At 39.3% G+C, this 12,602-nt stretch overlaps 1 protein-coding gene across 1 annotated transcript; it reads right to left on the reverse strand.

Annotated features, from left to right (window-relative positions):
- Positions 1 to 5,902: 5,902 nt before the first annotated feature.
- Positions 5,903 to 11,664, reverse strand: LOC126890090 (uncharacterized). Its single transcript, XM_050658938.1, has 2 exons — positions 11,026 to 11,664; positions 5,903 to 5,950 (listed from the first exon to the last, which is right to left on the reverse strand). Exons 1-2 carry the CDS (start codon positions 11,662 to 11,664, stop codon positions 5,903 to 5,905), a joined length of 687 nt encoding a protein of 228 aa, XP_050514895.1.
- Between the last annotated feature and the right edge of the window lie 938 nt (positions 11,665 to 12,602).

A 12,602-nucleotide genomic window follows, 5' to 3' on the forward strand; every position in this document is an offset into this window, starting at 1 on the left:
TCCAGTGCCAACTAACGTCTTAGATGCATCTGTATAATATATTTATAGAATCTGGCCAATTATCTAAGAATGTTCTTAAGATAGTAAGTTCTTAAGAATGTTCTTAAGTGTGCACCATGACTTTCCACTCGTAAGTGTGTCGAGGGTGTAGGTCTATTTTTCTTTTTTTTTTCTTCTTCGTCTTCTTCTTTTTTATGTGACATTTATGGCTCTCGTGAAAACAAACTAGGTTTAATTTTTAGAAATAATATTTCTAACACAACAAGTACATAAAAATACTATAAAATAAAAATTTCTTGTAAATTCGTATTTAAAATAGTAGTGTTAGATAAAATCAATGATACAATAACAGAAGATATGACATGGAGAAGGTAGGCGGGGCCAACGTAGCTACGTCACTCTGTGAGTAGATCAGCATTATATTCAGTGTTGTCGTATAGTAAACACTGTTTATTTTTGTGTTTAAGGTGAATCTTACTTATAATTTGTTACACTTTTATCAAAAATATTATATTCATAGTTAGATTTGAATAGTCCTTAGGAGGTGTGATCATAAATATAATTAATGAATAAGAGAACTTAAGTAATAAAAAAATACAACTGATGTGCTTCATGACTATCGCAGCTTTAACTTTTTTTATCATTTAAAACATTACAATTTTATTGTTACCTTTATTTCATCGTCAGTACATGTATTATACAGGGTGTATAATAGTATTATATATAGGGTGGAAGGCACTTATGGAATAAAATTATTTCTGTCCTTGTTTTAAAAAATTTTAAAAAACGCTGAAACCCGTTCATTTTTATATATATAAATGTAGGCTTTTTAAACCTAAATTTAAATTTAAACAGGGTGATTCACGCAAGCCTGGTATAAGTTCATAAGCTTTATTTTTAATGGAACACCCTATATATTTTTATATTATTAAAAGATACTTAACGGCCTGATTTCAACGACCCATATCATGTATGGTGTATTATGAATAATACAGGGTGAAATTTTGAAATTACAGTGTATGGAAACCACTTATGGAATAAAATTGTTTGTGTCCTTATTTTAGAAAATTATAAAAAACGCTAGGATACGTCAATTTTCAAATTTAGATATGCTCTCTCTAAACATTAATTAAAATATACGGGGTGATCCACACAAGTCTATCATAGTCCATGATCTTTAATTGTAATGAAACACCCTGTATATTTTTATGTTTTTGGAATTTGCTAAATAACTTCACCACAAAAAAGTGTATTGTATAGGGCCTATTATGAATAATACACGATAAAATTTTAAAATTATATAGGTTAAATTTTCGTCAAGATATTAAATAGGTACCTACATAAAATTTTGAAATTATCTAATAATTTATCATACTTTAAATAATAGTAAAGTATGTATACAGGGTGTTTCATTAATAATTGTCCATGTGGTAACTGGAGAAACCTTAGCACAAAATACTAAGATTTAACCTAAAACACTTAAATAAATTGTTGTTCTTTACTGAGTTACAGGGTGTTTTATCTAAAAATTTAAAAACTATTGTTGCTCAGCATTTTAAAACTATTCGACGTATCCTTTTCATAATTGGCAGGCAGTATAGGTACTGTACAAACTACTAAATTATGTTAAAAAAACGTTTGTTGCTATTACCAGAGGCGTACGATGGGGGAAAGTGAATGGTTGACCCTTTCCAAATTCTACGCGACTGGCGAAATAGCTATTTTAGTCCAATATTTGGATTCTCCAATACTTTCTATGAAAATAATATACTCTTCATTCGTAACGATAAAGTCATTAGTTTTCGAGATCTTTGAAGTTAAAAATGAAACGACACAGTTATTTTGATTAATGTATTGTGTCGCTTAATTTTTAATTTCAAATATCTCGAAAACTAATCATTTTATCGTTACGAATGAAGAGTATATTATTTACATAAAAAGTATTGCAAAATCAAAAAATTACACTATAATAGCAATTTCGTCAGTGGCGTAGAATTTGGGAAGGGTCAACCAGCCACTATCCCCTGTCGTACGCCTCTGGTAGTAGCTAGAAACGTTTATTTATCTTAATTTAGTAGGGTGTGCAGTACCTATACTTTCTGCCAAGTATGATAAGGATACGCCACCTAGTTTTAAAGTACTGGGTACAAATAATTTTTAAATTTTAATCATATGAAACATATTATAAATTAATCAAAATAATTGTGTCATTTCATATTTAACTTCAAATATCTCGAAAACTAATGACTTAATCGTTGCCAATGAAGAGTATATTATTTACGTAAAAAGTATTGGAGAATCTAAAAATGGCGCTAAAATAGTAATTCCTCCAGTAGCGTAGAATTTGAGAAGGGTCAACTATTCACCATCCCCTGTCGTACGCCTCTGGTAGTAGCTAGAAACGTTTGTTTATCACAATTTAGTAGGGTGTCTAGTATTCGCACTTTCTGCCAAGTATGAAACGGATATCTCGAATAGTTTTAAAATGCTGAGCAAAAATAATTTTTAATATTTTAGATAAAACACCCTGTAACTCAGTAAGGAACCACATTTTATTTAAGTGTTTTAGGTTAAATATTCGTATTTTGTGCTAAGGTTTCTCCAGTTACTATATGGACAATTATTAATGAAACACCCTGTATAATAATGGTATTTTAGCTAAATAAAGACATATATTTTCTAAACTAAGTATAAATAATATTTTTTTTTGTTTTGTATTTTTAATGTCTTGACGAAATTTATGAATAATTTAAAAATTTCACCTTTTCAAAATTTCACCTTGTATTATTCATAATGAACCCGAATAATACATTTTTTTGAGATGAAGTTATAAAGTAGCTTCTAAGCACATGAAAATATACAGGGTGATCCATTAAAACTAAAGATCATGGACTATACTGTACTTGCGTAAATCACCCTGTAAATTTAAATCTATGTTTGTAAAGCACCCATTTAAATTTAAAAGTTGACCTATTCCGGTATTTTTTATAATTTTTAAAATAAGGACACAAACAATTTTATTCCATAAGTGGATTCCATAGTTAATAATTTCAAAATGTCATCCTCTATTGTTCATAATTCACCCTACATTATATATGTAGTTAGTTGAAATCAGGTTGTTAAGCAGCTTTTAGAAATATAAAAACATACAGGGTGTTCTATTAAAAATAAAGCTTTTGGACTCTGTTTGACTTTTATGAATCACCCTGTAAATTTAAATTTGTGTTTAAAAAGTGCAGATATTTATTTAAAAATTGACGAGTATCAGCGGTTTTTATAATTTTTCGAAACAAGGACAGAAATCATTTTATTCTACAAGTGCTTTCCACACTGTATAATTAGACGTATGTTACCTACTAATAAAAAAATCATGTTTCCGATTGATTTTTATTATTATAATATGTTCTCAATAATTATATTTAATCATACTAAAGAAAACAGCACTTCTAGAAAGTTTCACAACTGATATTAAAAGCTAAAATCTCCATATCATAATGGCAATGCATTCGAAATTTAAAAGATCTACTCACAACGTGACGTCATGCGCGACCTGAACGAAATTAGTAACGCTCTATATCATATCTTAAGTTATTGTATCATGGACAAAATCTAACGCGCGACCGATTACGTGACCGTGACAGAAAAGAGCGCGACTGTTACCGGGTTAAATAGAATTTTGGCTTTATTGTCCAAATAAAACAGTAAATTACATAATTGTGCCACAAGGAAATAGCTCCAGAACAGCAGCAACATCTAAACAAAAATAACAATGAAGCTCGTGCATCCCATCAAAATTTTATAGGAATTTGTTTCCTATAGACACCCCAAATGTGTGTGTAGGTTTCAATTAAATTATTATTGTTGCTTTATTAGTTAAACACAATGTTTCTAAAACTATTTTGCCACCTAAAACTTTTTCAATAACCCAGTTTTATCGAGATGACGCTTGTTTTTTATTATGTTCCAAAAATTCTGTAGTTGGCTGTATAACACTTGAAATATTAGCATCGACGATACATATTGTCAGTAATTAGATATCATTATTGTGCATTTATGGTAGGGGAGCAAAGTATGCTAAATGTACAGTCACTCGAGCGTTATGGGGATCTATTGGGTTGTGAAGAGTGGTTCCGGAAACCAAAAAAAAAAAAAAAAATTAAGTACTTTTCCATTTTAGTAGGGACATTTCATTTTTAATTTAATTTTCCATTTCTAATAATCGTTATTTAGATTATAGCGCCATCTATCTTTGAAAAAATATCTCGAATAAAATTTACTTATTTTTACGTAAGGAATCCAAATCTGCAATAAAAAATTGGGGCTCCCATTTAAGATTTTAAAGTAACCCCCCACCCCACCTCCGTGGGGGTAGTGTTTGGTGTCATTCGATAGATTTTTCAAAAATATTGAATACGTGTATTTTTCAGTTTTCCGATCTGATGTTCATTTCGCGAAATATCTCGGGATTCGTATTTGAAATTTTAAATTTACCCCCACCCCTCTCCGTGGGCAGTCGTGTTTCATTTCGCGAAATATTCGCTTTTTTCTTGTGAAACTTTGGGACTCTCCCATTTCCACCTCAAATCGTCAGATTTCTAAAATACCTATACACTGTTTGCATGTAATTAACTTACCTTATATTAATCTGATGATTTCGAGTTTTTCTAAGGTTATATTTTTTTTCGACCCCCCTTAACGAACTCCCCTGTATTAAGAGCCATTATATGGTAGAGGTACATTTTCAGGGTACAAGGTTTCTCCCCGTGTAATAATCTGACGCGTTAGAGTATCTGCAAAAATCCCCGTTAGGGCTCCCCTACCATTAAGAAAACCTAAATGCTCTATAATCTATAACAATGGCGTAAACGTTTTGAAATATGGCAGATATGCATTTAATTGTGAGCAAGTTTGAGCAGACTAAATTGGAGTTTTAGAAAATTATTATTCGTAATTTGGTAATTACAGGTGAAAGCCCAGATAATAGTGCAGCAGCTGCAAGGCGATATCCAGAAAAATATCCTAATGTAAAAATATACCAGGCAGACGATTTTTTCTTTCTATTGATAGAGGTTCCATTATCTGGAAATACACTAATTTGCATATTGTGGCGCATCCAAAAATGGTCTAAGAATCGTCTATAAAGTTGGTGATTGGTTACTTACATTGAATTTTGCTACCAAGTGTTGAAATTATTTAATGCCAAAGCGCGGTTAAGGAAAAAACTTCAAATTTTGAAATAAAATTGTATACTATTTTAATTCAGTTGCAATGCGAAGCCAAAACTGTCTTAATTTTTACTTAGGTTAGAGAGCGCAACCAGCACTCTTATCGACGATTTCACCTCTTGTTAGAGGCTCTTCAGAGAATGCATAGGCTGCTATCTCTAATCCAGGTAAAAATTTTCGACATTAATTAGTCCCCTATTGCAACTGACGTGAAGGTAGTAGGTGCGTAGCGGCATCTGCTAAATGAAAGTCTAAGTTTTTCAACCTAATAAAATTATTTGTAAAATAAAATACTTTTAAAAGATTTTTAATTGAAAAATTTATTGGACCATTTTCCTGGTGACAATCTCCATCGCTTCTGAAAATTCCAAGCCAGATGGAATGCTGCAGTGAAGACAAGGGGGAACTCTAAAAAGTTGCAATTCACAACCCCGTCTACAGCTTGGTAAAGTTCCAACGGAAAATGGACCTAGTTACTCTATAGGACTAATACTAATATAAAATAAAAATGTATACCATTTTTATTCAGTTGCAATGCGAAGCCAAACTGTCTTAATTTTTACTTAGGATAGAGAGCGCAACCAGCACTCTTATCGACGATTTCACCTCTTGTTAGAGGCTCTTCAGAGAATGCATAGGCTGGTATATGTACTCCAAGTCAAAATTGTCGACATTTATTAGTCCCCCATTGCAACTGCTAACTTTTCTAAGCTAACTTTTTCAACCTAGTAAAAATATTTTACAAATATTATATGTCTAAGAAAAAGTCTGCAGAAAATCTAAGTTTCTCAACCTAATAAAAGTATTTGTAAAATATTTTTATTAGGTTGAAAAACTAAGACTTTCATTTAGCAGATGCCGCTACGCACCTGCTACCTTCGAGTCAGTGGCAATGTTGGACTAATAAATATCGAAAATTTTTACCTGGAGTAGAGATAGCAGCCTATGCATTCTCTGAAGAGCCTCTAACAAGAGGTGAAATCGTCGATAAGTTGAAATTGTCTTTACTGCAGCATCCAGGCTGGCAATTTTTAGAAGCCATGGAGGTTGTCACTAGGAAAACGGTCCAATAAATTTTTCAATTAAAAATCTTTTTTTAAATTTTTTTATTTTACAAATATTTTTATTAGGTTGAAAAACTTAGACTTTCAAATTTTGACTTCGATACAAGTGCAATAATATACAAATTATTGCCTTCCCAAGGCAAGCAAGCAAGCAATTTGATTTAACCCGACCTGTGGGATTTGTTCACCCTCTCGAAGGAGTACATTCGGGTGTAACAAGTCATTGGGGCGAGGTGTTTTGACCCGAGTTATACAGGGATCACCCCACCTCGCTCCAATGCCCCAGGCCATCCCTTTCCCCCCCATAGCACGCTGATGCGCGATGGGGGCACAACTATCGTAGCCAAATGCTCTTCACAATGGAACCCTGGGTAATAAGATTCCACTGTGGTATCCTAATCGAATGCAAAAAACTAGGCCCAGCGTGATGCGCTCTATGCCTTTATCTTCTTAATAACTTATCCGCGGTACTAAAAATTGCTTGCTTGGGCCCCGAGTCATCGTGCCGAGCCCCACTGAGCCCTGTTGGGCCCTGCTGGGCCCCGCCCGATGACTCGATGCTCTAATTTTTTTGTGTTTTTGGTTTTTTTTAATTTTTTTGGGGGCTTTCGCCATTTTTTTATTTTATATGAATTTTTTTGGGGGCTTAAGGCCCTTCTAATTTTCTAATATTTGCTTACCTTGGAGGTGGTCGTGGTACTTGGACTTCGTGGGTAACGCTATCTTCGGCACTTGTTTCGAGCTACGAACACACTACTATCACTTATCACTTTTAGTTTATCCTATAATTTGTTGTTTCGGGCGTCTGTGCTTCCATCGGTGGAACTCGTCGTATCTTAGCGTCTCTCGCAGTATGTAATTTGGGTGATGTTCTAATTCTGCGAATTTGACCCTTGCCTTGTCTGTCATGGTTTCTGTGACTCTCACCTGTTGGAGTTCTCTGAACAGGAATCTTTCAGCTACATATCTTGGGACTCTGACGGCCTCCCTCAAGCTGTTGTTATGGACTGCTTGGATCTTCTTCTTGTGTGTATTACATACGTGTCCCCATGCGAGAGACGCATAAGTTAATACCGGTAGGATTATACTATTTATCAATCTTAACCTTGTTTTGAGTGTTAGTTTACTTTTTCTGCCTGTGAGTCCTCTTAGATTCGCTCTTGCTATGTTGGCCTTCTGGACTGTGGCTTCTACGTGTTTTTGGAAGGTTAATCCTTTATCCATAATGACTCCTAGGTATTTGGCTTCGTTTTTCCACTCGATGGGCCTGTTCTGCACCCTCAATTGTTCCTCTGGCTGCTGTCTCCCTTTCTTGTATAGAACCGCTTGTGTTTTCTCTGAATTTATGGCTATCTTCCATTTGATACACCATGCTTCAATTTCTTCTAGTGCAGTTTGTAGGTTGGTCACTGCTATATCTGCGTTTCTATGCTTGGCCGCTATTGCTGTATCGTCGGCGTAGAGGCTCATGAGGGTACCTGGTGTTCTAGGTACATCTGCGGTGTATATCGTGTACAGCAGGGGTGACAAGACCGCTCCCTGTGGTACTCCAGCCTCCGGGATTCCGAGTTCGGACAGGACTTGTCCTATCCGAATCCTGAACCTCCGGCCGCCCAAGTACGACGAGATTAGCCTCGTCATCGCTCCGCTGTACCCGTAATCCCGCATTTTGAATAGGAGCCCCTTGTGCCAGACTCTGTCGAATGCCTTGCTTACATCCAGGAACGCTGCTCCAGTGTACTGCTTATCATTGAAACCGGCTGCTATGTACTCGGTTAGCCTGAGGACTTGTAGTTCGCTGGAATGCTCTGCTCTAAATCCGAATTGAGCCTCTGGGATGATATTTAGTCGGGTTGTTTCCGCTTGCAGTCTGCTGAGGATGACTCTTTCCACTATCTTGCTGATCGCTGGAAGTAAGCTGATTGGCCTGTAGTTCTGTGGGAATGTGTGATTCTTGCCAGGTTTTGGAATCATGATGACACGGGCCTCTTTCCATCTGTTTGGGAATGTCTTGAATCTTAATATTGCGTTTATAATATTTGTGAAATACACTATAGCTTTTCTGGGCAAATATTTTAGGGCTCTGTTGGTTATTTCGTCGAGGCCAGGCGCTTTTCTCGGTGAACTATTTTTGATATGTTCATTGATTTCTTCCGGTGATGTTGGGGGGATAAAGTCCTCTGGGTCTTCTGGTCCTTCTTCTTGTTCTTCGACTTCTTCCAGGAAGTCGTCGTCTTCATCTTGGTGGAAGTTCAGTCTGCATTCATCTTCGAGTGTAGTCCTCATTGCCTCTGCTTTATCTTCTATGGTGTATACCATGCCGTATCTTCCATGTAGTGGGGGGATGGGTTTCCTGTCGCTTCTCAACATTTTCTGGAGCTTCCAGACATTTCTCATGTTTGAGTCTTGTTCTTCCATCTCTTGTACAAAGTTGTCCCATTTTTCGCTACGGTGGAGTTTTAGGGCCGTTTGGACCTCCCTATTTAAAATATTTGCCCAGGATTTATCTACTCTGTTTCTTGTTCTTTTTGCTGTTTTCTTTGCTCTATTTTTTTCCCTTATCAACTCTTGTGTTTCTTGTGGTATGTCTTTGAACCTTCCCATGAATATCTCGACATCTTCCTCTGTTGTGCTGTTTCTAATTGCCTCTTGGATGATATTTTCGAACTCTAGGACTTTTCCTTCTATTTCTTCTGGATTGTTTATTACTGGCACTATGTTTATTCCTTCACTTACTAACCTTTTGTAGTTAGTCCACTTTATTTTCTTTTTTGTTCTTTTTGGCGGGTTTGTCTCTTCCCATGTTCCGATTTCTAATAGGATGGGGTGGTGGTCAGTTGATCCTTCGTCCAGCGTGATTAATTCTGATTGCAGTCCTAGGTTTTTGGCTACAACTAAGTCGATGTGTGTCGGAAGTGCGTTTCCTGGGTAGTGGGTAGGTTCTTCTGGGCCCATTGCCATTGTGTCTTCGTTGTTTTCTATGTATCTGTTTAGTAGTCGTCCATTCCTGTTCGTAGCTCTGTCGTTCCAGTTGGGGGATCTTGCATTCAGGTCTCCTATTATGATCGATGGTTCGGCGATGTTTAGGAACGCATCTAGGTCATCGTCCATTAAAGGGTCTTGTGGTCTTACGTAGGCTGATGTAATCCTTATTGCGCCTTGCCTCATGTTAACTTCTATTGTTGTGGCTTCCATGTTGACCAGTGGTGGAGTAGTGTAACTGGTGTGTCTAATACCCTTCTTTACGAGGATGGCCGTTCCTCCTGATCTTCTAGTGAGGTCGTTCCTATATACGTCGTATCCAGGAAACTTTAGGTTGAAGTTGTTGGTCAGTTTTGTTTCCTGAATTGCTACGATGTCCATCTCGTATCTGTTGGCGAGTTCATCTAGTATGTTCTGATTTGTGGTTATGCCGCCCGGGTTCCAGGAGCCTATCCTCAAGTATCCCCTCTCTGCCATTAGTTCTGTGCCTGCCTGGTGCTGAGTATCACCTCTTGGACTACCTTAGTCACGATGTTTGTGACCATCCTGACTAGGTACTCTTCATCTGGGAGGGTTGGTCGGTTGGACGGTGTGTTGTTCTGCGCTGGTTGGTCTCCCTGCGTGGCTTGCGCGTAGGATACCCCGGTTGCCTGCTGTCTTCGGTTTGGTGGTGGTCGCTGTTGTGACCTCTGTGGTGGAGGCCTCCCCCAGGTTGGGCACCTAGGACATCCTCTGTAGTTGGCTGGGTGGCTCCCATTGCAGTTGGCACACGTTGCCTTGACTTCTCTGGCTCTCTGGCACTGCTTTGAGTGGTGTTCTTCGCCGCACTTCACACATCTCGGGTCCTTGTGACACGAGTTCTGGGCGTGATGGTACCCTTGGCAGTTGAAGCACTGCGTCGGTCCTGCTGCCTTGTGTAGGTCCTCTACCACAACTTTCATGTGGCACAGGTTCGTTACCCGCTTTGCTTTTTCCACGTCTTCCTGATCCAGTGTCATGACAAACATGGGTAGTGGCCTCCTTTTCCCTACTCTCGTAAACATGTTACGTGCTGTGTGGCAGGTTATTCCATATTGGTTTGCCATGTCTTCTTGGATTGCCTTCTCGGTGGTATTCGTGGGCAATCCTCGTAACACTAATTTTGGTTTCCTGTCTTCGTCGAGTGGAAAGGCTATCCATTGTAGCCTCTTTTTCTCTTTGGCGGCGTATGCTTCTGCATATTCCTCCACTATCCTTGTCATCTTTCTGTAGTCATCCGGGCTTTTAGCCTGGATGAGCGTCTCTCTGCCACTTCTGGAGATTTTGTTTGTGGTGATGATGCCTTTGCCCTGGGCTATGGTAAGAATAGCCCCTGTCTCGCTGACACTCTGTAACTTAATTACAGGCGGTTTTCTGTATGGTGTTACCTGGTTTTCAGGTAACACGGCTTCTTCGGCGTCTTCTTCGTTTTGGTTTGTTTCCATTGACACTGTATCAGTTTGACTGGAAGCGGCAAGCGCGTCCCTATCTGTGCTCGTGGATGGCATTGGTTCTTCGGGGAGGGGTAGCTGTACCTGGGGAGCTAGTTTCATGGCTTTTTCTTGGTTGGACGTCCATGTGGCGTCTTCCTCGTCGGTTAGTGTCACCAGGGGTGGAAACTCTTCCTTTCTCTTTTTCCTCTGTTGGGTGGACGCCTCCTTCGTCGAGGTGGTAGCCTTCTGGCTGGGTGGTCGAGTCTGCTCGGTGGTCATCTTTTTGGTGGCAGGCTGCTCTACTGGTGGTTTTTTGTCCGTCTTTTCGGGGTTTTTCTTCTCCGGTTTCTTTGCGAGTTGTTTCTGGAGAGCTATCAACTCGTCGAATCTGGCATCCATCTTTTCGCTCATTCGTCGAATCTCCGTATTCAGCTCTTTGATCTCTGCCTTCTGTTGTGCGATCACCTCTTCATATTTTTTGTTGTTTGCATCAACGTTTGCTGCAAATTCTTTCATCAGGGTTCTGAGTCGGTTGATTTCTTCGTTGGCCCTTGTCAGCTCGTCTTCACTGGCGGCATCCTCTTCAACCCGCTGACGTTTGGTAGTGCCCCCGCCTTCGGCGCCTGGGACGTCTTCGTCCATGTCCTCGACTTCCTGGGTGGCCTCGATGTTCTGGGAATCCTCGACTTCCTGGGTGGCTTCGGTGACGTTCTCGGTGGTCTCGACGTTCTGCGTGGAGTCCTTGCCTTTTGACTTCTTTTTCTTTTTTCTTATTCTACGATTTTGGATCGTAAAACCGTCTTTTCCATCTTCCTGGTCGCTCGAGTGGTCATCACTGCTCTCTTCAGGGTGCTGTAACAGGAGGGACTCTTTAGAGTCTGCATATCTTGGCGGGGAAAGCGCCTTGGATCTGGGGGGTGACCGAGATCTGACTCGTGTCATCTTTGGTTGGGAGCGGTAACCTAACTTTTAGAAGAAGCCTTTTTTTCAGCCGATTGGCCCGACACCACATCGACTTCAGGGTTGGCTCCCTGCACAACAGCGCGGTAGTTCTCGTACCTAGACAGAACTAGGTACGGGATCCTCTTGATTTTCTCAACTCTCTGACCTTAGGGGCCGGGGCTGCAAGATGTATTCTAAATAACTACACCTTGCAGTGTCGAGGCACAGTGTTTTAAACTGTACCCATTCCTAACGGAGGCACAGAGAGTATCCCGTAGCGGGCTCACGTCGAGCCCGCTATTGCTTATTCTGCTTTCCAACCCTTGTTTGCAATGTCTCAGAAAATTCAATGAAATCAAACTTCCTGAGTTTCACCACATCCAAGAGGTTGGCTTTTGCCTCTGCTTCCACGTCTTCGCGTCTAGCGAGAGCGAGCGCTCTAGTGTTGCTGTGCTTACATTCACAGCCGTACTAAGAAGTACGTTACACCAAAGCACTTCCCTCTCCTCGACTTGTTGCGCTGCTACTGCTGCTCGTCCGCACTCTGCACGTCTTGTCTCTTCGGCGGCTACCGAGAGACTAACTTGCCTTCCCAAGGCACGGGACCTCTAGTCCTTTATATGAGCGAGAGGCACATTGCGACCGCAACTTCTTCTTCTTCTTCTTTTTGTATAGACATGGCTCTGTCTGGTTTTTCAACGTGCCTCTAGTAAGTTGTCGTTCCAGCGTTTTCGTGGTCTTCCCACTGATCGTCTTCCTATTGGGGAACCGTCTCTCGCTTTCCTGACTACCCTCTTTGTTGTCATTCGGCCTATGTGGTCATTCCATTCTATTCTTCTGTTTCTTACCCAGTTTTTAATGTTATCCACCTTACTTCTAGCTCTGTCCCATAGAGTCCTACCATCGATTTTTCGAAGTGTTTTCATCTCCGCTCTTTC

Source organism: Diabrotica virgifera, chromosome 8 (genome assembly GCF_917563875.1).
Source record: "Diabrotica virgifera virgifera chromosome 8, PGI_DIABVI_V3a".
Classification (NCBI taxonomy): Eukaryota; Metazoa; Arthropoda; class Insecta; order Coleoptera; family Chrysomelidae; genus Diabrotica; species Diabrotica virgifera.